Genomic DNA, 21994 nt, shown 5'->3' on the forward strand with positions numbered 1-21994 from the left:
AAGATTGGCCCTGAGCTAACATCTGTTGCCAACCTTCCTCTTTTTGCTTGAGGAAGATTATCCCTGAACTAAGGTCTGTGCCAATCTCCCTCTATTTTGTATGTTGGATGCCACCACAGCATGGCTTGTTGAGCAGTGTATAGGTCCGTGCCTGCAATCCAAAACTGCGAACCGCAGACTGCTGAAGCAGAGCACGTGAACTTAACTGCTACACCACCAGGCCAGGCCCTGGAGAGGCCTTGTAATTTGTGCAGCGTTCATGCATTCTCCACAGATTTTTTTGATCAGATCTTTTCTATTGAAAGCAGGTGTGTCATTTTTCAGCTGAGAACATTTTCAGTGAGAGACAGACAATGCCCCAAAGAGGTCAGGGTGTGGTTCTGAGAGGCAACTTTATCCACCATTCAAGAACTTTACAATGCTTTTTGCTAAATATTTTCAACGAGAAAGAAGTATTTGCTTATTTTGCAACTGCAATTCAAATATTTATTATAGAGTATAATGTAGAAAGAAATGAATAAACCTTTGTGCAAATGTTTGCTCCCCAATTCTTTCTTTCCATCTATCTGTCTTTGTCTAGGCGATTATAAAACTCAGTTTGACTTTCAAAAATTGCAGAATGGACATACTGATAGGCAGACAATCTTCATGGGACTTTTCCTTGGGGTGTACCTCAAAAACTGTGTTGGTTTCTCCTATTCTTGAGGAAATGAAAGGAATATTCTGTTCATTCTGTAACTATCTCCCATCTCTTACTACAATAGTAATTGCCACTCAGTGTAGTTTCTGCCATGTCAACCACTGTTGTGATGGGCTACCAAGGACTTGAAGTGAATTAAGATATAGGATCCAGATGAAGCACTTGTAAGGAGATAAAAATACCTGTGGTATTTCCTATAGGAATTCATTTTGACCACATCTTATCTGAGACAAGTAATAACACACTTTAAGAGGTTTAATACTCTTTTCACCCAAAAACTTTGCATACAGCTACCAGCCATCTGACCTCCACCCATGCCCCAGCCAAGAGAGGTATCAAAGGTACAGTTTGGCTCCTGCCTGCCTGGAACACATAAAGGCTTTTAAGGAGAGGCCCCTCAGTGACTGGGGACTATCTGAATCCCCACAGCAGTCTCCCCTCTGTAGCTGGCCAGTTGCCTGACACTCTTCTTTTCTTCTTCAACCTTGGTTCTCCACTGGAGCTGGTTGGGGAGCAACAGGACTGCACCTGACTCCCTGGGAAACTCTTCAGGGGTACAAAGTCCTTTGTTTAGGGCCAGCCACAAATTCCTGACTCCTGACTTGCACAAAGTACAAACTGGCCAGGCCAAGGAATGAGTCCCAACTCTCCAGCAAGAAACAGCACTTGGACCTTCTTCAGAGCCTAAGATCTGACCTAGACTGCTAGTGAGTGAATCCCAACTCCCCTTTCCAGGTGCTAAATCCTGCTCCAGAGGCAAAGGGGAGGCTTTTTGCACCTGAGGATTCCTCTCCGCTTTAACAGATGTTCCCCTGGAGGAGACTGTCAACTGATGGGAATGGACCAGACCTGACAGAGGCCTTCATGGGCAAGGTGACAAGATGTAATCCACTGCACAGGTCTGCATCCTGAGGCTTCTCTGGGCTGGCCTGGCCGGGTCTTTCCAAACCTCTGCCAAAGAAAGAAAGAAAGAATAAAAAGTACAAATATAAATTGTAAACTGCAATATACATTACTACATATGCTCCAGGCACATCAGTTAAGAGGATATTTCCAATGACTTTATAGCAATAAATTTGAGAACAGAGATGAAATGGACATATTCTTGGAAAAGTTCAACTTGGCAAAAATGACTCAAGGAGAAATGGTTGTCCTATGATCATTTAAAATATGGAATTAGTAGTCAAAAATCTTCCCATAAAGAAAACATCAGACTCAGACGGATTGACTAGAAAATTCATTTAATGAAGGAATAAGTTTTTACACAAGATTTTAGAGAATAGTGAGAGAGGTAGCAAACCTAATTCATTCCAAGGCTGGTTTAACATGATCCAGACCCCTAAAGATAGTGCTAGTAAAGAAAATGATTAGAGGCCCACTCCTTTGTGAACATAGATGCTATGATTGTAATCAAAATATTGGAAACTACAACCCAAAAATACATAAGAAGGATACATCATGACGTAGTTGGGTTATTCCAAAAACACGACATTCTTTGATATAAGAAAAATCTATTTAAATCACCACAGGAACAAGTTACAAGAGAAAAAAAATTATATAATTGCAATCAATGAAAAAACATTTAAGTGCTTCAAAATCCATAGAGAGGGAAGAAATAAAGAAACTGAACAAATTAGAAATAAGTGGACTCCTTTTGCAGAAATTGATAATATGCAGTATAGTAAATGCCACATACTAAATATGAAACTGGGAAATACTGACAACGATGTCACCTCTCACTCTGCTGATTCAATGTATGACTGCAGTTTTCAGCCAACACAGTAAAAGGAAAATAGAATAAGGATTGTATAGAAATACAGGTGCCATCACTGGCAGATGAGGTAATTGTGTACATATGAAATAATGTAGCATTCAGATGCTCAACTGGGTACTCTCAGATCTTGTGACATCTGCTTTATGCACATCCACAGGAGACTTGGTCACAACACTCTGGGTTCCCAGGCAGCAGCTCTCAGGTAAGGGGGATGGTGGGGGCTGCACACCTGACCCAGCACAGGATCCTCCTGGGGCTCTTCAAAGGGCAACAGCTGGGCCTGCAGCTCCACTGAAGTTCTTGCCTTAAGTGGGGAAAACTTGGGTGGCCTCAACAAAGGGACTGCCTTTTAGATGTATGGAGACCTGGCTGACGTTTGGATGTCTCTCACAGTAGGGCTTCAGTGAGGCTGCTGCAGGACATATGGCTACTCCGGTGGCTCCATGGTGTAGGAACATTGCAGTAGCAGCCTCATAGGGCTCTCATCCAAAGGCTGCTGCAGTGGGGTCCTTCGGATTCTTGTTGGCTATCTCCCCTCTGAGGGGCAGACAATATCTGAAACAGGTACTGTGCAAGGGCCTCTTTCTTCTGAAGCACAAATTGCTTTGGATTTGGCAACTGCTGTTTGCTGGTTGTCTTGCTATGTTTGTGTTTGTTGGTTTTGTGCTCCATCCTCTAGCCCAGCCCTAGAGGGCACTATAAGCTGTATGATCAGGGGCTAAAACACTGGTGGACACTGCTGCCCAACCAGAAGGGATCAACAGCTCATGGAGCTTTCCTCAAGACAGTGTTTATGTTCAGGCTCTGGAGAGGTGTTCACCTTGATCTGCTGTGTGGATTACTATTGAATGTTATATGGTTATTATTTCCTGTGGCCACAATCTCGATCCCAGCAGTGGACCTTTGCAGACCCCTCATCCCAAAGATGCTGCATTTCAGAATGGGATTCCTCGGCAGCTCCTTGACGCATACCTTGCCCAAGAGGCATTGGCCGAGACTTGACCACCATTTGTAGAGGTGTATGCTGCAGCTGAGAACACAGGGGCTCTCCATTAGTTTGAGAAAACCCCCTCTGCTCTTGTGATGGAAGGGAAGGCACCTGCTGCCCTAAATCCCCACAACTCAGGTGCATTAGATACTGAGCCTGGAAGAGCAGATTCTCTTGATAATCCTGAAGCTGTTGAGGCTGCTGTAAAGGACATCTGCAACCATTAGCCTGCTGTCCTTGAAATAGTGAGTGATGACAATGGGCCTTCTTCTCCTGTTGCTGTTGCCTCTCTCCCTGCACAGTAGAAATATGGTGCAGAATGATGGGCCTTGCATGCTGGCTTTCTTCTTTCTCAGGCCCATCCCTCTCAAAATACTGCACAGAAGATGTAGGAGGATGAAAAAAGAGTGCTGATTTGTAGCTGGAAAATGGATAGGCAGGACAAAGTTTACTTCTCGTATCACCTTGATACTCCAAAGTACAGCTTGGTTCCTTTACAATGCCTGGGACCATAGTGTCGCCTGGGCCATCCTGTTGACTGGGAATTTCCTGTGTCTCTAGAGAAGAATAGCTAGCTCTCCCCAGTACAGCCTCCTCAGTAGAAGAGAAGTTGTGCTCAGTGGTGTAGTTGGGAGATTCTGCCTGAGTATCCTGGAGGCTTAAACATGAACGACCTTGAACAGGGAATTCATGTAGTTTCCAAATAGCAAACATTCTGTGTCTCTCTCTGGGTGGCAGTCGGGCTCTTTTATTCTGGAACCAGTTCTAAAGAGAAAAAAAGAGTAGTGTTTTATCAAATTGACTTATCTGGTTATATTCCTCAGTATATTTCCATAATGTAGGAGAGAATTTTGTAGTTAAGCCTAGTCTCAGCATTATCACTGACTTTCCTCCTGACCTTGTACTCAAAAATAAAGGCAATCTTCCCTGGGGCTACACGTGTGATTATGGAAGTCATACAGTACACAATTCCAAAACTCCAACCACCTTCAAAGTCTGCACTGGCCCTTCTGTACATTCAAACCTAAGCCTTTCAAAATCTGCCCCTAATCTGTTTGCAATCCTGTGTTTAGACAGAACCTACTCCCAGCTGTTTCCTAAATACACTGAATTTCTCCCACAATGTTAATTTACTCAAGCTGCTGCATAAGAATGAATTCATGGCTCAATGTATTCTAAATCATGTTCTGAAATTCATTGTTTTCAAACGTTATACATAAGCAAGAGTTTAAGTCATAACTTTACTGTATTTTATACGTGTCTCTAAGCATTTCATTTTAACACCTCTAGTCTCCATTGTTCATCCTCCCTAAAATGAGGATAATTATACATGCCAACCCATAATCCCCAGGACATTGGGTGAGCTGGAAATGATAAAATGCTTTTGTAGACAATCCATCCTAATAAGCCAGGGTTGCTGTAGACAGTTAGAGTCATGCAGCCTAAGCAACAGTACCTGGGGGCCTTTTGCCATCTGCTCACTCCTGGAACTGCCCTCTGGCTCCAAGTTCAGAATAGCTTTAGGCCATTAGTATTACTAAAGCTAAACGGATCTCTGATCCCCTCATGATGATTGTTTAAAGCAAAATTCTGACTGCGCACAGTGACCCTGACACCTCCAAACACACTTTCTCATTTTTTCCTCACAACTCCACAACATAGATAATTTTACAGAAAGCTGAGTTACAAGAGTCAATTTGTCAGAGATTATAGGGCCAGTTCGAATGTCGATTTCACGCAGACCCAACCAGAAAACAAGTGCTCACTTTCCCTAGTCTAACAGCCTGCCCTGATCCTCCCCCAACTGTGTTTGCTTCCTGATCACATCATGGACACTCTCTCTAAGCACATGCAGCTCAATTCAGTGCAAGGCAATTTGAATGGCCATATCTGTGAACTTCATGTTATAAAACTATCCCTGTGACATGTTTGGAGGATTAAAAAAAAAGACTAAAAAAACAGTTTGAACTTGAGAAACCCAGTGGTCATGAATCCAGAAATGTAAAGAAAATACAGTATAAAAATGTTTTAAGTATTTGACCAGTCTCTATTGTTTCCTGGCTGTTACCTTTTTTAGAGTTTCTACTTAGTTATATGAAATCATTAACTTGTATTTTTCTTGAAATGTTTCCAACTCATGAAACTCTTATAATATGATGACATAATTACTTACATAGTATTTGCCTATACTTTTATCCTCCAAAGCTACTCTTGCATTCCCTTTCTTATTTCCACCAAGATAATTTCCTCCTATTGTCAAACAACCAATAAATTCAAAGATCTATGGACAATTACAGGACAAAGAGAAATAAGAAAATCTTCCTAATTGTGTGTATGGCACAAAAAGTACAGCTCTAATAAAATTTCATGGAGCTATTATCAATCATTTCTAAAAACAATCATATGAGAGATTCCCTGGACAAAATTTGGTTCACACAACAAATGGTTATGAAGCACCTGCTATAGCTGTGATGTATTGTGCCAAGTGATGGGACACTATTGAGCCAAGTCCTTTCTCTTGCACTTCAGACTTGGATATCCAACTATTTACTTACTATTTCCACTTGGAGGTTTAATTGGCATACTGAACTTATTATGTCCAAAGTGAAGCTCCTAATGCCTCTAGCATAAAACCACTCTATTCCAGGCCTCCCTATCTTAAAGGCAACTCTAATCTTCCACTTGCTTAGGCCAAAATTTTGGATCCCTCTTTATTGGATATACAGTGAGAAGATGCAAAGACCTCTCAGCAAACTATTGGCTCTACCTTCAAAATAATAGTTCTCTAGGTGCCAGCCCAGTGGTGCAGCAGTTAAATCCACACATTCTGCTTTGTTGGCCTGGGATCCAGTGGTTCAGATCCTGGGTGCGGACCTATGCACTGCTTGTCAAGCCATGCTGTGGCAGGCGTCCCACATATAAAGTAGAGGAAGATGGGCACCGATGTTAGCTCAGGGTCAATCTTCCTCAGCAAAAAGAGGAGGATTAGTGGCAGATGTTAGCTCAAGGCTAATCTTCCTCAAAAGTAATAATAATAATAATAGTTCTTTATACTTCTACAGTCAGCAACCTAATCCAAACCATCATTGTCCTTATCCTAGATAATTACAACAGAATCTTAACTGGTCTCTGCTTCCAAACTTGATCCACAATAGTCTATTTTCCATAAAACACATACATAACATATTCATGCCCACACTGACATAAATAAGAAAAGTGACCAGATGTCAACACTTTGTTCTGTGTGATGAAATACTATGAAACTTTTTCAGAATTCTTTACATTTTATATTTGTCAATAAAAGATATATGAATGCAAAGCTTTGAATATTTCATTTACATCAATTATATATACTTGACAACGCAGTTGTTTGGCCAGTTCTTTTCGAGTGGTAAAATCAGGGTAAGGAGTCTCTTCAAATGTCTGATTAAGAATATACAATTCATCCGTAGTAAATTTATGTCGTTGTTTTCCCTTTCCTCCTCTCCATTTTGTTCCTTTAACTTCCTTATGACCATCTTCTTCGACTGGAGATCCTGAAAAATATATAAATGGAAAGGGAAATGCATTGAGGAATAATGACAGTATCTAGAAAAAGAAAAGACTGTTCACTGACTAACCATTCATAAAAGATTTTTAAAAAGTGGAACCCCACCTCACACCTATTTACAATAACAAGATTACTAATAGGTTAAAGGCCTATCTTTAAAATTATGAGGAGAAAATGAGATTTATGACCTCTAAGGTAGGGAATCAACTCAACAGCACTAGCAACAAGGGTAGGGAAGGATTTCTTTAGTTTAATAAGAAGTCACACATTATAAAAGAAAAGGCTGATGAGAAAATGCTCAGCCTCATTAGTAATTGAAGAAATACAAATAAACCAGCTCACACCATCTGCTAACCAACTTAAATGTACGGGACTAGAGTGGGGAAGACGGATAAAGATTAAAGAAAAGAGGAAATCAGAAGCAGGGTTGGTATAAGTATAAATTCTTAGAACCACCTTGGAAGTAATTTTATTATATACAATCAAACTGAAAATGCACATATCCTTCAACACAGCAATCAAAGGACACTTGAAAACAGTAGGAAGGTTTTGTAGTGAGGTTACATGAATGGTAAAAACAAGAACAAAACAAAAAAACAAGGTTTAACTATACACTGTCTATGAGAGACTCATTTTGGACCTAAGGACACATATAGGCCAAAGCGTGAAAAGATGGAAGAAGACATCCCATGCAAATAGTAACCAAAAGAAAGCACAGGTGGCTATACTAACATCAGGCAAAATATACTTCAAGTCACAACTGTTATGAGACTAAGACATTATATAATGACAAAAGGATCAATTTACCAAAGAGATACAATAATTTTAAGTATGACAGACCAAACCTCAGACCTCTCAAATATATGAAGCCAACATTAACAAAATTGAAGGTAGAAATAGTGAACAACATAATAATAGTAGGAACATCAATGCCCCACTTTCTATGATGGATAAAACAACCAAACAGAAGATCAATAAGGAAATAGAGGACTTGAACAAAAGTATAGACTAATTAGACATACCAGACATATACAGAACACCCCACCTAAATGCAGAATATACATTCTTCTCAAGTGCACATGAAACATTTTCTAGAAGAGACCATACATTAGGCCACAAAAGCAGTCTTAAAAAATTCAATATTGAAATCACACAAAGTATATTTCCAATTACAGTGGAATGAAATTAGAAATTAATAGCCAAAAGGAAGCTGAAAATCTACCCATCTGTAGAAATCAATCAACATACCCTAGAACAATCAATGGGTCAAACAAGTCACCATGGAAATTAGAAAATACCTTATGACAAGTGAAAATAAAAAACATAACACCAAAACTTATGGGATGCAGTGAAAGCAGTGCTAAGAGAGAATTTTTTAGCTGTAAGTGAGTACGTTAAAAAATATATCAAATCAACAACCTAACCTTAGACCTCAAGGGATTAGAAAAAGAACAAACTAAATCCAAATAGAAGACAGAAGGATATAATAAAGATTAAAGATTTTTAAACATGGAGAATAAAGGGGCCGGCCCCATGTCCCAAGTGGTTAAGTTTGAGTGCTCTGCTTTGGCAGCCCAGGGTTTTGCCAGTTCAGATCCTGGGGGTGGACATGGCACCACTTGTCAGGCCATGCTGAGGTGGCATCCCACATGCCACAACTAGAAGGACCCACAACTAAAAATACACAACTATGTACTGGGGGGCTTTGGGGAGAAAAAGGAAAAATAAAATTTTTTTAAAAAGTAGAGAATAGAAAAAAACTGAAAAGATCAACAAAACTAGCAGTTGGTTTTTCTAAAGGATCAACAAAATAGATAGATCCTTGTCTACATTAACTAAGAAAGATTCAAATAAAAATCAGAAATGGGAGCATCACACCTAATACCATGGAAATAAAAATGAGTACAAGAGAATACTACGAACAATTGTGAAACCAAGAATGAAAAAGTTAAAAAATCTCCCCTAGAGCAGAAAACTTTGAGATAAGCTTTGCTAACTCCAGCTTTGCATAATCAACTATTGTTTAAAACTAACCAGATTTTGATGTCCCTCCTTAGTAAAGGAAGGAGCTGTCTTTCCCAGGAACTCAAGACCCAGATGTCAAGATTCAGCTTCATAAGGCCAAATGTAGGCTGAAGATGAAAACTAAACAGAAAAGTCCAGTCAAGAGAAAAGAAATTCAGTCTTCAAGGCCAAATGCAGGCTGATGAGAAGGTACCAACCAGCAATGCATTATGCTCCCGCTACCCCTACTTAACACTCCAGCACATGCTCTCCCTTTCCTACCTAAAACCCCAGATAAAAACCCCTCCCTTTTTCCCTTTAAGGAGGTGAATCTGAGTTCTAACTCCCATGTCCTTGTCTGACTGCCTTTCAATAGTAAACCTCTTTCCTTGCCACAAGCCTGACATTTCACTTATTGTGCCTACAATGCATCAGGTAAATGAACCTGCATTTGTGTTTCATAACAACTGTATACCAACATATTTGATAACCTAGAAGAAATGGAAAAATTTCTGGAAACACTCAATCTACCAAGACTAAATCATGCAGAAAAAGAAAATCTGAACAGACTAATAACAAGACTGACTCAGTAATCAAAAACCTCCCAGTAAAGAAAAGCCTAGGACAAGATGGCTTCACTGGAGAATTCTACCAAACATTTTGAGAAAAATTAATGCCAATCCTTCTCAAATACTTCCAAAACATTGAAGAGAAGAGAATACTTCCAAACTCATTTTATGAGTTTTACCCTCCATTATCCTGATAACAAAGGTAGACAAAAATATCATAAGAAAACTACAGAACAATATCTCTGATAAATATTGATACAAAAATCCTTAACAAAATACTAGCAAACCAAATTCAACAGCACATTAAAGTGTTTATACATCATGACCAAGTGGGATTTATACCTGAAATGCAAGGATGGTTTAACATACAAAAATTTCAATGTAACATACCATATTAACAAAAAGCACAAAAACCATATTATCATCTTAATTGATGCAGAAAAAGCACTTGACAATTTTCAACACCCATTCAGGATAAAAACACTCAACAAACTAGGAACAGAAAGAAAGTACCTCAACATAATAAAAGCCATTTTTGAAAGACCCACAGCAAATATAATACTCAGTGGTGAAAGACTGAAAGCCATTCCCAAAGCACTTGCTTGGAGGACTTCACATCCTACAGGCACTGTGATTGAGCCATCATTGCTTTGGAGTCTCTCTGTTGCAGATTTTTGCCTCGAGACAGAGATGGTGATGGGAGCAGTGGACTCCTGGGTCCACCATACATAGTTCAGGAGCCTCTGACAAATGAGTCACATATTATTCATTGAGCACAACACCAAAAGATATAAGACACAGTTGGAGCAGACCACAGAGCCTTCTCTCCTCAGTTAAGGTTCTTCTAAAAAAAAAAATCAAAGCCAGAACACTGATATTTTGTGATATCTACCTTCTCAAAGAACAAGAGTGTCAAGTCTCTTTCATACCCCAAGCTTGGAAAGTTCCAAGTTATTTTGAATTGCACAGAATATCAAATCATTTGGGAACCAGGGGGGAAAAAAATCCCAGGACCACTTCAGCAATTCTTCCAGGATAGCTCTTTAGGTTTGGGAAGGTTTTTTTTAACTTTTTACCCTGTTAACTTTTAAACATGCATGAAAAGTAAGAGAGAAGAGAGGAATGAACCTGATGATCCTATCACAGACTCAAATAAATGGCACTACATAGCCAGTCTTATTTCATCCACTCACCTCCTTGACACCCCTCCCCATTACTCTGAAGTGAATCCCAGACATACTGTTTCACCCAAAACTACTTCAATATATATCTCTAAAATATAAGAAATATTTTTTATAATGAGTTCCATATTGTTGGATATTTATTTAGGTTTGTTCTCATTTCTCTTTTTTATTCCAGTTTTATTGAGATACAATTGACAAGATATCCCTTTTAATGTAATCAAAACTTCATTTTCAAATACCTGAGCCTCTCAGAAAGTCCTAGCACCCAATTCCACTGTTCGGCAACCACAGACAATTACATCAGTGACATGAGCTGTCCTCAGCCTATAAACCTGCACTTTTAAAAAATGAAAGCTCAATCCCTCGGAAAGCACTAGTACAACAGGTAGGCTGCCTCCCACCAAAGAAACTCACCGTTGGAAGACATGTTGAATCTCTAGTCCAGGGTCTTTTGGAGTGACAAAGTGATGAGCACTGGAGCAGCAATAATATACCCCTGAGGTGCCCACCCTAGACACACCTTAGACACAGCCCTAGACATGGCTCCACCCTAGGTGGGGCTCCACCCCAGATACACCCTTGGATCACCTTACCTAATCCACCTCTTCAAAACCTGGCTTCCATTCATTGAGCACCAACTGAATCCAATTTTCTTATTTATCTTTGTAATACCCTGACAAAGTAGGCACTATTTTACCCCCACTTAGACTTAGAGGACACCAGGGACAGAGAGATTTAGACTATAGAGGAAGCCTCTGACCCAGACAGTCTGATCTCTGACCTCATGCTTGTCACTACCATCCTATTATGTTATAGACTGCAGGATGTGTGAGTATGGAAGGCTTGTCAGGCTCACAGAGGATCCACATTGCTTGATATATCATTCGACTACAGAATACTGAGATTGGGAGCAGAAGAGACCAGAGACTAATATTGAATAAGGATTATAGACATTAGATCATTTGCTAATTCATCTTATCCTTGAAACAGTCCTTGAGATAACCAAACCCTCCATTTTACAGATGAGGAAACTGCAGGCCATTGGAGTTTTCTTCACAATTCTAGGACTTTTTACCTTCCCAAATGTGTGGGAGAAGGTTTTTATATACTCCAGGTCTGAAAAACATAACACATGCTTGACAGTTCTTTCATATTAATTCATCTGAATTCAGAGGGATCCACATGTGCCCCTTTCTATTTAAAAAAATTGCTACAAATTTATGTGACAAACCCAAAGAATTGATCTCTCACACATTATATTACTTAAGTCTTGTAATAGCCCTACGTGGATATATATTACTCATACCTGTGATACATATGAGGACACTGAAGCCCAGAGAGATGAGCTAAATTGCCTGAGGTCAAACTCTACGAAGAGGAAAATGCCTAGAAGAACATAAAGCAGGTGGAAGTAAGGTTTAATTAGGCATGTTAATGGCAGAGGTGCAGGCAGAGGGAAAGCCCGTGTTTCTGACTTGATTTCAACATAGATCACACCTTACCAACAAATGAAGATAAAGCACAAGGAAGAGACTTGGTGGGCAGATGAAATCATGGGAGGTCATGTTAATGAGTTATGACTGTAGATGGGTCCTCTGCTGTCTGCTTGGGGTCAGAGGCACTGATAGCCAAGCCAGTGCATTTGGGCAGTACCAGGTGCTCTGAGGTAGTTGAGGGGAATATTTTGGGAGCTGGAAGTGTTGGAGGAGTTTGGAGGCTAAGAGAGCAGAGCAAACCAAGATAAGGTTGGACCTAAACTGATTTCTCTGCTTTTTTTTTTCTTCCCAGTAATTCAAAGTTCAAATCAGCTATTCTTGGCTTTATTTTTTCTCTCAGTACCTTGAATTCACACTAGGTGGTGACCTTCCCTGTGCCTCCTCCATCAAGCTGCTTCCAAAATACATTCTGCCAGACACGTTCACTTCCTTGCTTCAGGTTCTTTCCCTAACTCCAGTCAGTCTTGCCTCTGGTCCCATTCCATCATTTAGATGTCACTGACAAAGGTCAACAAATCAGCCTCTAAATTGCCTAATTGTATAGTTAAACTTCCTCCCTAAGGCATCAAACATCGTTGGCCAATCCTTTTTTTCTTGAAAACTCTCTTACTTCAGATTCTTTATATTGATAAATAAATGGCAAGCAATAGGATATTGGAGTATATGAGGAAGCCATTTGGTGCAAAACTAATTTGGCCTAACCTTGTTTTTTCCCAAAAGGGCCTGAGGTGGCCATTGAGCATACATTGTATATCTGCTTTAAGCATCGGCTATGTCCCAAAGACAAGAAAAAATGCCCTTGAGATAAAGATGCACCTCCTGGTGCATTGGCATTTCCTTAAGGATAAGCATCTCTCCCTAGACTAGGAATTGATTGCTGCACCCACTTGTCACCACCCAGCTCAAGACAACACACCTGCTACTTTCTGTGTCCACCAGTCATGACAGGGCAATCTCATCACTATTGTAAAAGGGGCATTTCAATCATATTGATGTGGATTAAGGCTGCCCCAGCTAGAGAAGCCCAAGGTGACCTGGCCTACATGCCAAACTATACGACCCAGTGGACTTTTTTTATGGTATGAATTAGGACCGCCCCAGGGAGAGAAGCCCAGGGCATCCTCACCTACATGCCGATCTATATGGCCAGATTCGTATCTAAAGTTATATGACCGCACAATAACCAGACCCCATCTGCACTGAAATCATTTAATGACTTTTTACATCATCTTTTCTTTTCTCCAGTAAAAATAAGTCACGTACCCATGCCTTATAAAATTAGCCCTAACCCTCAACTCGGGGCAGCAGCAGGAGCTCTGACCGCCCGTGGGTCCTGTCCCCACGCACCAGCTCTGCCTGCCCATGGGTCCTGTCCCCATGCCAGCGGGGGCAGCAGAAGCGGTGGCAGCAGAAGCTCTGACTGCCCATGGGTCCTGTCCCCATGCTATTCCACACTATTCTCTAAATAAAAGAGCACTACTGCCAGATCTTGAGAGTCTAAGAAATCTTTCTTTCGACTCCTCAGCTCACCGACCCCGCATCAATATGACACATATTTTCTGTGGTACACAACCACTCTGTGCACCCCTACTTCTGTGGAGTGCGCCATTCCTTTGTGGAAGGACTCTCCTGGGCTATATGGCCCTCAAATTCTGGCTCATAATAAACTCACCCCAATTTTGATTTATAGATTGGTTATGGATTATTTGCATCAACAATATTAAGCTTGGCTTCAAGGAATATCCACTTGAGTCCTTTATGCTTTTTAAAAATACCTCATAACGTGAGAGCCCAACATAGACCAGGTCCTGTGTATTGAGCCCTGTGACACAGCTGTGCAAAAGCACAAATGCAGTCTCTGCTCTCAGAGAAGCAACATTAGAGTGAACTTTTAGAAGTACTTAACTCCCAATTGTCACCTGCAAGGAAAAGCCAGAACTTACTAGAATGCCTAATAAGGAGTTTCATGACCTGGCCACTACTTCCCTTTCAGCCTCGCCTTTGAGACTCTGTGACTTCCTGCAAACTCTTAGCTCCAACAGGCTAGGCCACTTCCAGGTACTGAGATACTCTCCGCCCTCCTGGCCTGTACATCTTGACAAATAAAAATGGCAAGCAATAGGATATATTGGAGTATATGAGGAAGCCATTTGGTATAAACCTAATTCACCCTGACTTCTTTTTTTCCTCCAAAAGGGCCTGACTGGCTATTGAGCATGCATTGCATATCTGCTTAGACATTTCCTATGGCCAGAACAAAGGCCCTTGAGATAAAGATGCAACTTCCCCCCACATTAGCATTTTTCCTTAGGCTAGGAACTGATTGCTGCACTCACCTCCCAGCTCACCTGTGACCACCCAGCTGGAGACAACAGACTGCCACCTGCTGTGTTCACCGAGACAGAAGACCTACCTGCTATTTCCATCAATCGCTGTGCCGACAGAGCAGTCTCGCGACTATTGTAAAAGGGACATTCCAATCATATGTGAAACATTCTCTTTGAGGGTATATAATGACCCTGTATACCCCCCCAACTCTTTGGAGTGATCTGTTCCTTTGTGGAAAGACTCTCCCGGGTTATAATCCTCAGATTTAAGCTCAGAATAAACTCACCCAAATTTTCATTTATAGATTGGTTATGGATTATTTTCGTCGACAATCTGCTTCAGGTGCTGCAAAGAAAAGTCCCAGGTGACATTAGAAGAAAATACTTTAACCAAAAGCAAGTTGATCAACATGGCAATTTGATTAAAATAATCATCTGGTTAAAAAGAAAAAGGCAGCAATAACAACAAGTGATTTAAGAATTTGGTGCTCTGTAATTTTGTTTTCCTTAAGTGTTTTCCTCTGGGTTTTTCCCTGCCTGCAGAATTTGGGGATGTTTCCTCTACTTTTTGCATCCAGTGAATTTTTAATTCATTTTCCCCATTGTTTTTGTGCTGTTAAAATTTAAACCATAAATGCACAAAAATGTGGTTAGTCCTCAGTTTGCCTACTGCAAAAATATAACATTTGCCTTCTACACAGATGTTGGAAACAGAATATTTCATTCATTCACTTATTAAATAAATATTTCTGAGCCCCTCCTGTGTGCCACAATTGTTCTATTTAGCGATTAGCAATAATGTGTTTGTTATACCAAAGTTTGGGTCATTTTTTCATTGTTTTTATTTAAACAAAGCCTTTGGCTTCACCTTTAAGTGATACTTTTCTTTTTGTTTTTCAATGTACATGCTCAAAGGGAAATTATTCAGCATTGTGGACAGATTTTTGGGACCTCTCTCCGTAGTATAATAGGTAAATCTAGCAAGCAAATTTCATGGGCTTTAAGTCAGTACAATAACGTCTGTGCTGCACTGTGAAACAGCTGTGCAGGCCATCTTCAGCCTGTGTTAAAATGACCTTGCAACCCCACACCTCATGACTGAAGATGCCAGCTGGAGAGATCCACAACAGGAAAAGAGAAAGGGGTACCTCACTCTCACATCTCCCAGCTGCATCTTAGAGATTGAGGGAATAATTAATGACCCTGGTCCTTGCCTCCCTCCCCACATAGATAATGTCAGTATCTCTGAACTTGTTTGATATATAATCAAGAAATTCTTGTTTACGTTACCTTTGTTATATAATCTAGAGAAAAGCTGCGATGTGCTCTATCCCTTTTGTTAAGATACGTGAACTCTAGTTGTAAGGGGTTTTTTTCCTCTTCCCTGCATGTACACTGTTTGTGAAAGAGACATAAACTGCACTTAATCTCATACCCCTCAGAGCAGTTCCATCAGAGCACTCTCTTGAACTGTTTTCCTGGGGTCTGAACTCCTCATGCTGATTATTGAATAAACTCCTTCTCTAATATCACCTAGACTCTTTATTTCAGGCAACAGTAGTTTCACTTCCTTCCATCCCTTACCCTATGCTGAAATGTTGGTTATTCATGAGGAGAAGTTGATCTCTGTCAAACTGTATGCAATGTGCTACAGTATTCCAAGAGGAAGAGTAAAATTATTCACACAGGCTTAAGGATGACTGGGAGGGTTAACCACAAGGCCACAAGCCTAGTGGAAGTAAACTGAGAACAGGCCAAATGTCCTGATGGGGTTCAAAGCAGGCTGCCCCAGCATATGCCACTCTGTTATGCAGATTATTTTGAGCTGAAGACAATAAAGATTCAGAAGACTCAGGAAGAACATTTCACCTTCCCCTAAACTGCCTAAAAGGATTTAACATAGAAGGCCTGATCCAGGAAGCAGCTAATACCATGAGATAACTATAGTATAACGGAAAATAGGTGTGATAAGAAAGGCACCAATAAGCTCATCTTATCAAAATTCTGTCTCTTGGGCCACATTCTCTATAGGGGGCCCAGCAAACAGATGTCTAACAAACATTTGCTTTCCATTTCCATGTGAATTGTCTTCCTCCCCTTTGAAGTCCCAAACGGATACCCCCAACATCCTCCTTTGCCTTTAGCTGAAGATGATATTTAAGGTGACACCTTTGGCCATTCTGGCAAGTTGTTCAGTTTTCCTGGGTTTCTCCCATGTACACGTTATTAAACTTTGTTTTACTTCCTCCTGCTAACCTGCCTTTTTAATGTTTTTTTAAAAGATTTTATTTTTCCTTTTTCTCCCCAAAGCCCCCTGGTACATAGTTGTATACTTCTAGTTGTGGGTCTTTCTAGTTGTGGCATGTGGGACGCCACCTCAGCATGGCTTTATGAGCAGTGCCACGTCCACATCTAGGATCTGAACCAGAAAACCCTGGGCCACCCCAACAGAGCACACAAACTTAACCACTTGGACAGGGGGCCGGCCCCCTGCCTTTTAAATTTTTTGACCAGCCATAAGAACCAGAGGGAAATGGGTATGGTGGAATTCTCCCTAACCCCCTACAGGCTCTATGGGGCCCCCCAAACTGTTACTGGCTACAAACATAGGTTCTTTACCCACCACACAAGAGGGGACAAATAAAAACTGGAATGCCAGGCTTATGGCAAGGAAAGGATTCTATTTTGGGTGACGTCAAGCTGGGAGTTGAGACTGAGCCCTCAAATTCATCTTGTTTCATCTCATTGCTCCAAAAGATCAGAGGCAAGGGGTTTTTAAAGGTTGCAAGGAATGTGTCCGCTTGTGGGTGGGGGGAGTCAGTGGCCTTGCTGGTTGGAGCTTTCTCACCAGCCTGCATTCAGCCTCAGGAAGCTGTTTGCAGGGAGGAGAAAGAGATGATAAGGAATGCAGGTGGCTGTCCTTGGTTGTCTGCCTCAATCAGTGATGGCGGATTCTGGTGCCAGGAAGCCAGGGAGTAAGCAGGGAATAAGTGCTTTGCTTTTAACCCCATATATGCTTGGTTTAATGTAGGGGAAACTGATATCAGGGCCAGTATCAAAACTAGCCCTAGAAGTCAACACCTGGATTTGTGGGAGGAAAATAAAAGTCTAAAGCCATATGTAATCCTAACTAGTACAATACGCTATCTGAAAACTTGGCTCAGAAATCCTTAAAAATTCCAAAGTTCAACAAAACAGGAAATGACATGTTAAAAGATTCACAAAATATCAATATAAACAGAAAAGTTACTCCATGACCAAAAGTAAACATGCCTGACAAAGCTATATAACATACCTATTGAAGTATTAAAGCTACACTCCATAAATCTGGTGAATTTGGCAAACTGACAATTCAAATTCGCTTTGAGCACTTTGGGTTTTGTTGAGATGATTTTATGTAAATTGCCCATTCAATGAATTGTATTTTCTCAAACTGAATTTTATCCATTTGCTTGCCTCCTCCTCCCATATCACAGCACTCAGTTCATGGAAGTATAAACAATAGTAAGAACAACAGCTAACATTTATTGAAGATTTACTTTATGCCACTTCTAAACTAACCATTTCCCAAATACACATAATAAATCAGTGTCCTATAGGCCAAAATCCTGCACAAAATCTGATTATCATCATCGTCATCATCAACCATCATCATTATTTGAATTTGAAGATTTTTAGGCAGGACAAACCCACCTTGGTTTCCCCAGAGTTTCACCACACCAAATTGGATCATCCCTATCCCTTTCATTCATTTGTTAATTTAATGCCCTGAGGACATTTCTGTTTGCAACCCATGAATGTAGGATCTCATACCTTAAGGTCAAATGGTCAGTTGTATTAAAATATTAAGTTATGCTGCCTCTAGTAAATCCCTATTGATTTGCCTGTCATCAGAACTACACTGTACCCAACCTGAAGCCTGGACTGTATTTGTCTTATTCACAGCTGTATCTCCAGGACCTAGCACTGCACCTGACACTAAATGAGTCCTCAGAAGGACTGACTGAATATTTGAGTGAATGACATAACCTTTTCTCCATTCACATTATACTTTGTCAACCTTTCATCTTTCCTAGTTTCCCTGATTCCAATTTAACTCCATCCAACGTACACCAGACATTTTCCCCTCACTGATTAAAAAAAATAAAATTGGGGGGCAAGCCCCATGGCGTAGTGATTAAGTTCACTATGCTACACTTCTGCATGCCAGATTCGCAGGATCCCCAGTGCAGACCTACACCACTTGTCAGGCATGCTGTGGCGGCAACCCACATACAAAATAGAGGAAGACTGGCACAGATGTTAACTCAGGGCTAATCTTCCTTGAGCAAAAAAAAAAAAAAAAAAAGTTTTTACTGACTTACCTTGGCTAAGGGATCAAATCAAAACTACTTAGTTTGATACCTAATGACATTCATGATCAGGACCCTACCCACCTTGTGAGCCTCAACTCCCTTCACTCAACTCACAATGTTCCCACATTGTTCCTTCTTGCAACAACAAATTGCTCTTAATTCTCTGGACACAATGCTGTATCCAAATTCCCATAAATTTGTTTAGATTGCTCTCCCTTCCTCACTCCCCCATGATCCTGGAAAACTGGGTTGCTATATTAGCACATGCCCATCCTACACTACAGCCATCTCATCAGAAATCCCCTAGGGGTACTATTATCTCTGGACGTCATGATACTGCATTATTGGTATACTTGTGTTGGGGGAGGGTAGAGTTTAAAATATTTTTTCCCAAATAGATAACGAATCATCATAAAATAATTTAATGAATAGTTCATTCTTTCTTCCTTAATTTGAAATGCTACCTTTATCATAAATGCTTGTGTATATGTCAGATCTCTGGAGTATCATTTTCCACTGATTTATTTGATTTACATATCAAATATCAAATGTTTTTAATTATTATAGCTCTTTATAGTGTGTCTCAATACCTGGTAGACCAAGCTTATAGGAAAAAACTATCTTTTTTTGCTTTATTTTGCACATCCCAAATTATCATTAAGGTTGAACGTCTTTTCATGTTTCTTGGCCATTCAAGTCTTCTCTTTAACAGATGTCCAATTCATATCCTTCACTCATTTGCCTATTATATACATTGAAGAATTTCTTCTTCCAGGTCCTTCAATGTTACTTATGGTGCCTTTCATAAGAACAAAGTTTTTAATTTAGATGCAGTTAAATTTTTTATCTTGCCCTCTATGGCTTTGCATTTTCATATCTTGCTAAAGAGTTTCTTTCCCCTCTCTCAAAGGTTGTAAAACTCTTCTCCCATATTTTCTTCATTGTTTTCAATGTTTAGGTCATTAATCCATCCAGAGGGGAAAGAAAGAGATAAAGTGTAAAAGGGTAAGAGATTTCTTTGCCAACCCAGAGGGGATGGCAATATAGGATACAGAATTTAGTTGGGGGGCCAGCCCCATGGCTGAGTGGTTAAGTTCATGTGCTCCACTTCGATGGCCCAGGGTTTCAACAGTTCAGATCCTGGGTATGGACCTAGCACCGCTCATCAAGCCATGCTGAGGCAGCATCCCACACAGCAGAACCAGAAGCACCCACAACAAGAATATACAACTATGTACTGGGAGAACTTTGGGGAGGAAAAAAATGAAGACTGGCAACAGATGTTAGCTCAGGTGCCAATCTTTAAAAAGAAAACAAAAGAATTTAGCCACCTCTGACACGTGTGGAGAGGGTAACTTAGGTAGAAGAGAGGAAACCCCTCCGAATTTCCAGTTGATTGTGAGTTCCTTGTGGATTGACATAAACTACTCATATCTGAGTAAAGATCTTCTGGTACCTTCTGAATTCCTTATATGTGCATGACAGCCTAACCATAAAAGAGAAATACTGAAAAATAGTCTAAAATTAGAGAAATTCTTGAAAAGTTTTGTTAAAGGCTTAATCAGCAGTGTACTTGAGGAGAGTTACCCTGTCATTTGTAGGACAAATTCGATAAACGGATTGCATGTGGGTTGTTGAAGTGGTAGAACGTAGGAGGGAATGACCCAGGGAGGCAACAGAAATTAAACCACAGTTTAATTCAGAGGATGAGATATCATGTTAATCAATAGAACACTTGACAGCAGACTAGATATGAGGGCAGCCCAAGGGGGGAATCTGGGTACCTGGAAGAAGGAAGATGCTATTAAAATAAATAGGGGAGCCTTGGTGAGGACTGACTTGGTGGATAACAACAGTGGACTTGTCTTTGAGGTGTGGTGCGATACTTAGTGAAAGTTACCAGCAGGAAACTGAGAGAGGCTAAGGCTGGAGAGATTGTTTTAAAGTTATCCAGATGGAGGTGAAATTGAATCTCAAAGATACTATAAACACAGAGAGAAGACAATAGGGAAAACCTGTATCTAGGGGACAGGTAAAAGGAAAGCTGAGAAAACAGGTATTCAGAGAGGGAGAATCAAGAGGGTGATATGATGAAGAAAGATTACGACTAAGACAAGCTGTTTAGCACTGGTAACCCTGATAGTGACAGGCACTGTGGTTTACCTGGGAAAAGGATTTTGTCACATATTCTGGAATTCATTAAGACATAACCGAATACACTCATGTAAAAAACAAGGAAACAGAACCTTAGCTGTTTCCATGTCAACTGAAGAAGTTCTGGAAATGTGCCACACCTCATATAGCATGGTCCTTAAGAGGACCAGAGCATTCGGCTACCACTGGCTTCCAATATTCCTACCCACTTGCAGGACTTTAGGCACCTCTCTGTGCTGTCTCCTCTTCTTTCAAATGAAGGACAATAGTCTACTGCATAGAGTTGTTTAACAGTACTTTAAACAATGTCTTGAACGTAGTAAGCACTCAATAAATATGAGCTATTGTTTTCACTCACTTTTAAGGTCCCGGCGAAATGGTCTTCCTCTCATGAAGTCTGAGAACACGCTTGTCTGATATGTCTCCCACTGCGCACTGATGACACAGTGCTTAGCACAGGCTCGGCACACACGTCGAAGGCTCAGTAATATTAATAATAACCAAAACTTATAAAGCACTAGGGGCCAAACACTTTTGTGAGTGTAATACACGCATAACTCATTTAATCGACCCAAAGCCCCGGGGTAGAGAAATCAAGGCACAGAAAAAAAGTTAATGGCAGAGCCAGGACTTAACCCGGGTGTCTATCCCACAGCCCCTGTTCATAACTGCTGTGCCCTAGGGTTCGATACTTCACTAATGAAGAAGCATGGCATGATTTCTCACCGAGCATGGCAGAGCTGAAGTTCAAAAATTAGACTCATGGTTATTAGAGGCGGAAAGCACCATCTATTCCAACATCTTTTTCTTAAACCCAGGAAAGTGACACTGAGACAGGGGTCTCCCCTGCAAGATGACCAGGGCACCAGACCAGAGCTCTGCAAGATTCGCTC

The 21994-nt window shown here is 40.6% G+C and overlaps 1 protein-coding gene across 1 annotated transcript; it reads right to left on the reverse strand.

Moving 5' to 3' along the window:
• Positions 1-1924: 1924 nt before the first annotated feature.
• LOC124236256 (cytoplasmic polyadenylated homeobox-like) lies at positions 1925-21833 on the reverse strand. Its single transcript, XM_046655107.1, has 3 exons — positions 21460-21833; positions 6802-6998; positions 1925-4227 (listed from the first exon to the last, which is right to left on the reverse strand). Exons 1-3 carry the CDS (start codon positions 21491-21493, stop codon positions 3337-3339), a joined length of 1122 nt encoding a protein of 373 aa, XP_046511063.1. The 5' UTR covers positions 21494-21833; the 3' UTR covers positions 1925-3336.
• Between the last annotated feature and the right edge of the window lie 161 nt (positions 21834-21994).

The sequence above is a fragment of the Equus quagga genome, chromosome 2, assembly GCF_021613505.1.
Source record: "Equus quagga isolate Etosha38 chromosome 2, UCLA_HA_Equagga_1.0, whole genome shotgun sequence".
In the NCBI taxonomy this organism is placed as follows: domain Eukaryota; kingdom Metazoa; phylum Chordata; class Mammalia; order Perissodactyla; family Equidae; genus Equus; species Equus quagga.

Excerpts from the sequence above, each read along its gene's own strand:
- LOC124236256 (XM_046655107.1), bottom strand. The coding sequence starts at position 21,493 with ATGAGAGGAAGACCATTTCGCCGGGACCTTAAAA. Across the intron at positions 6,999-21,459 it reads ATTTCGCCGGGACCTTAAAA|GATCTCCAGTCGAAGAAGAT; the intron begins GTGAGTGAAAAC and ends TATATTTTTCAG. Across the intron at positions 4,228-6,801 it reads GTCAAGTATATATAATTGAT|AACTGGTTCCAGAATAAAAG; the intron begins GTAAATGAAATA and ends TTTTCTCTTTAG.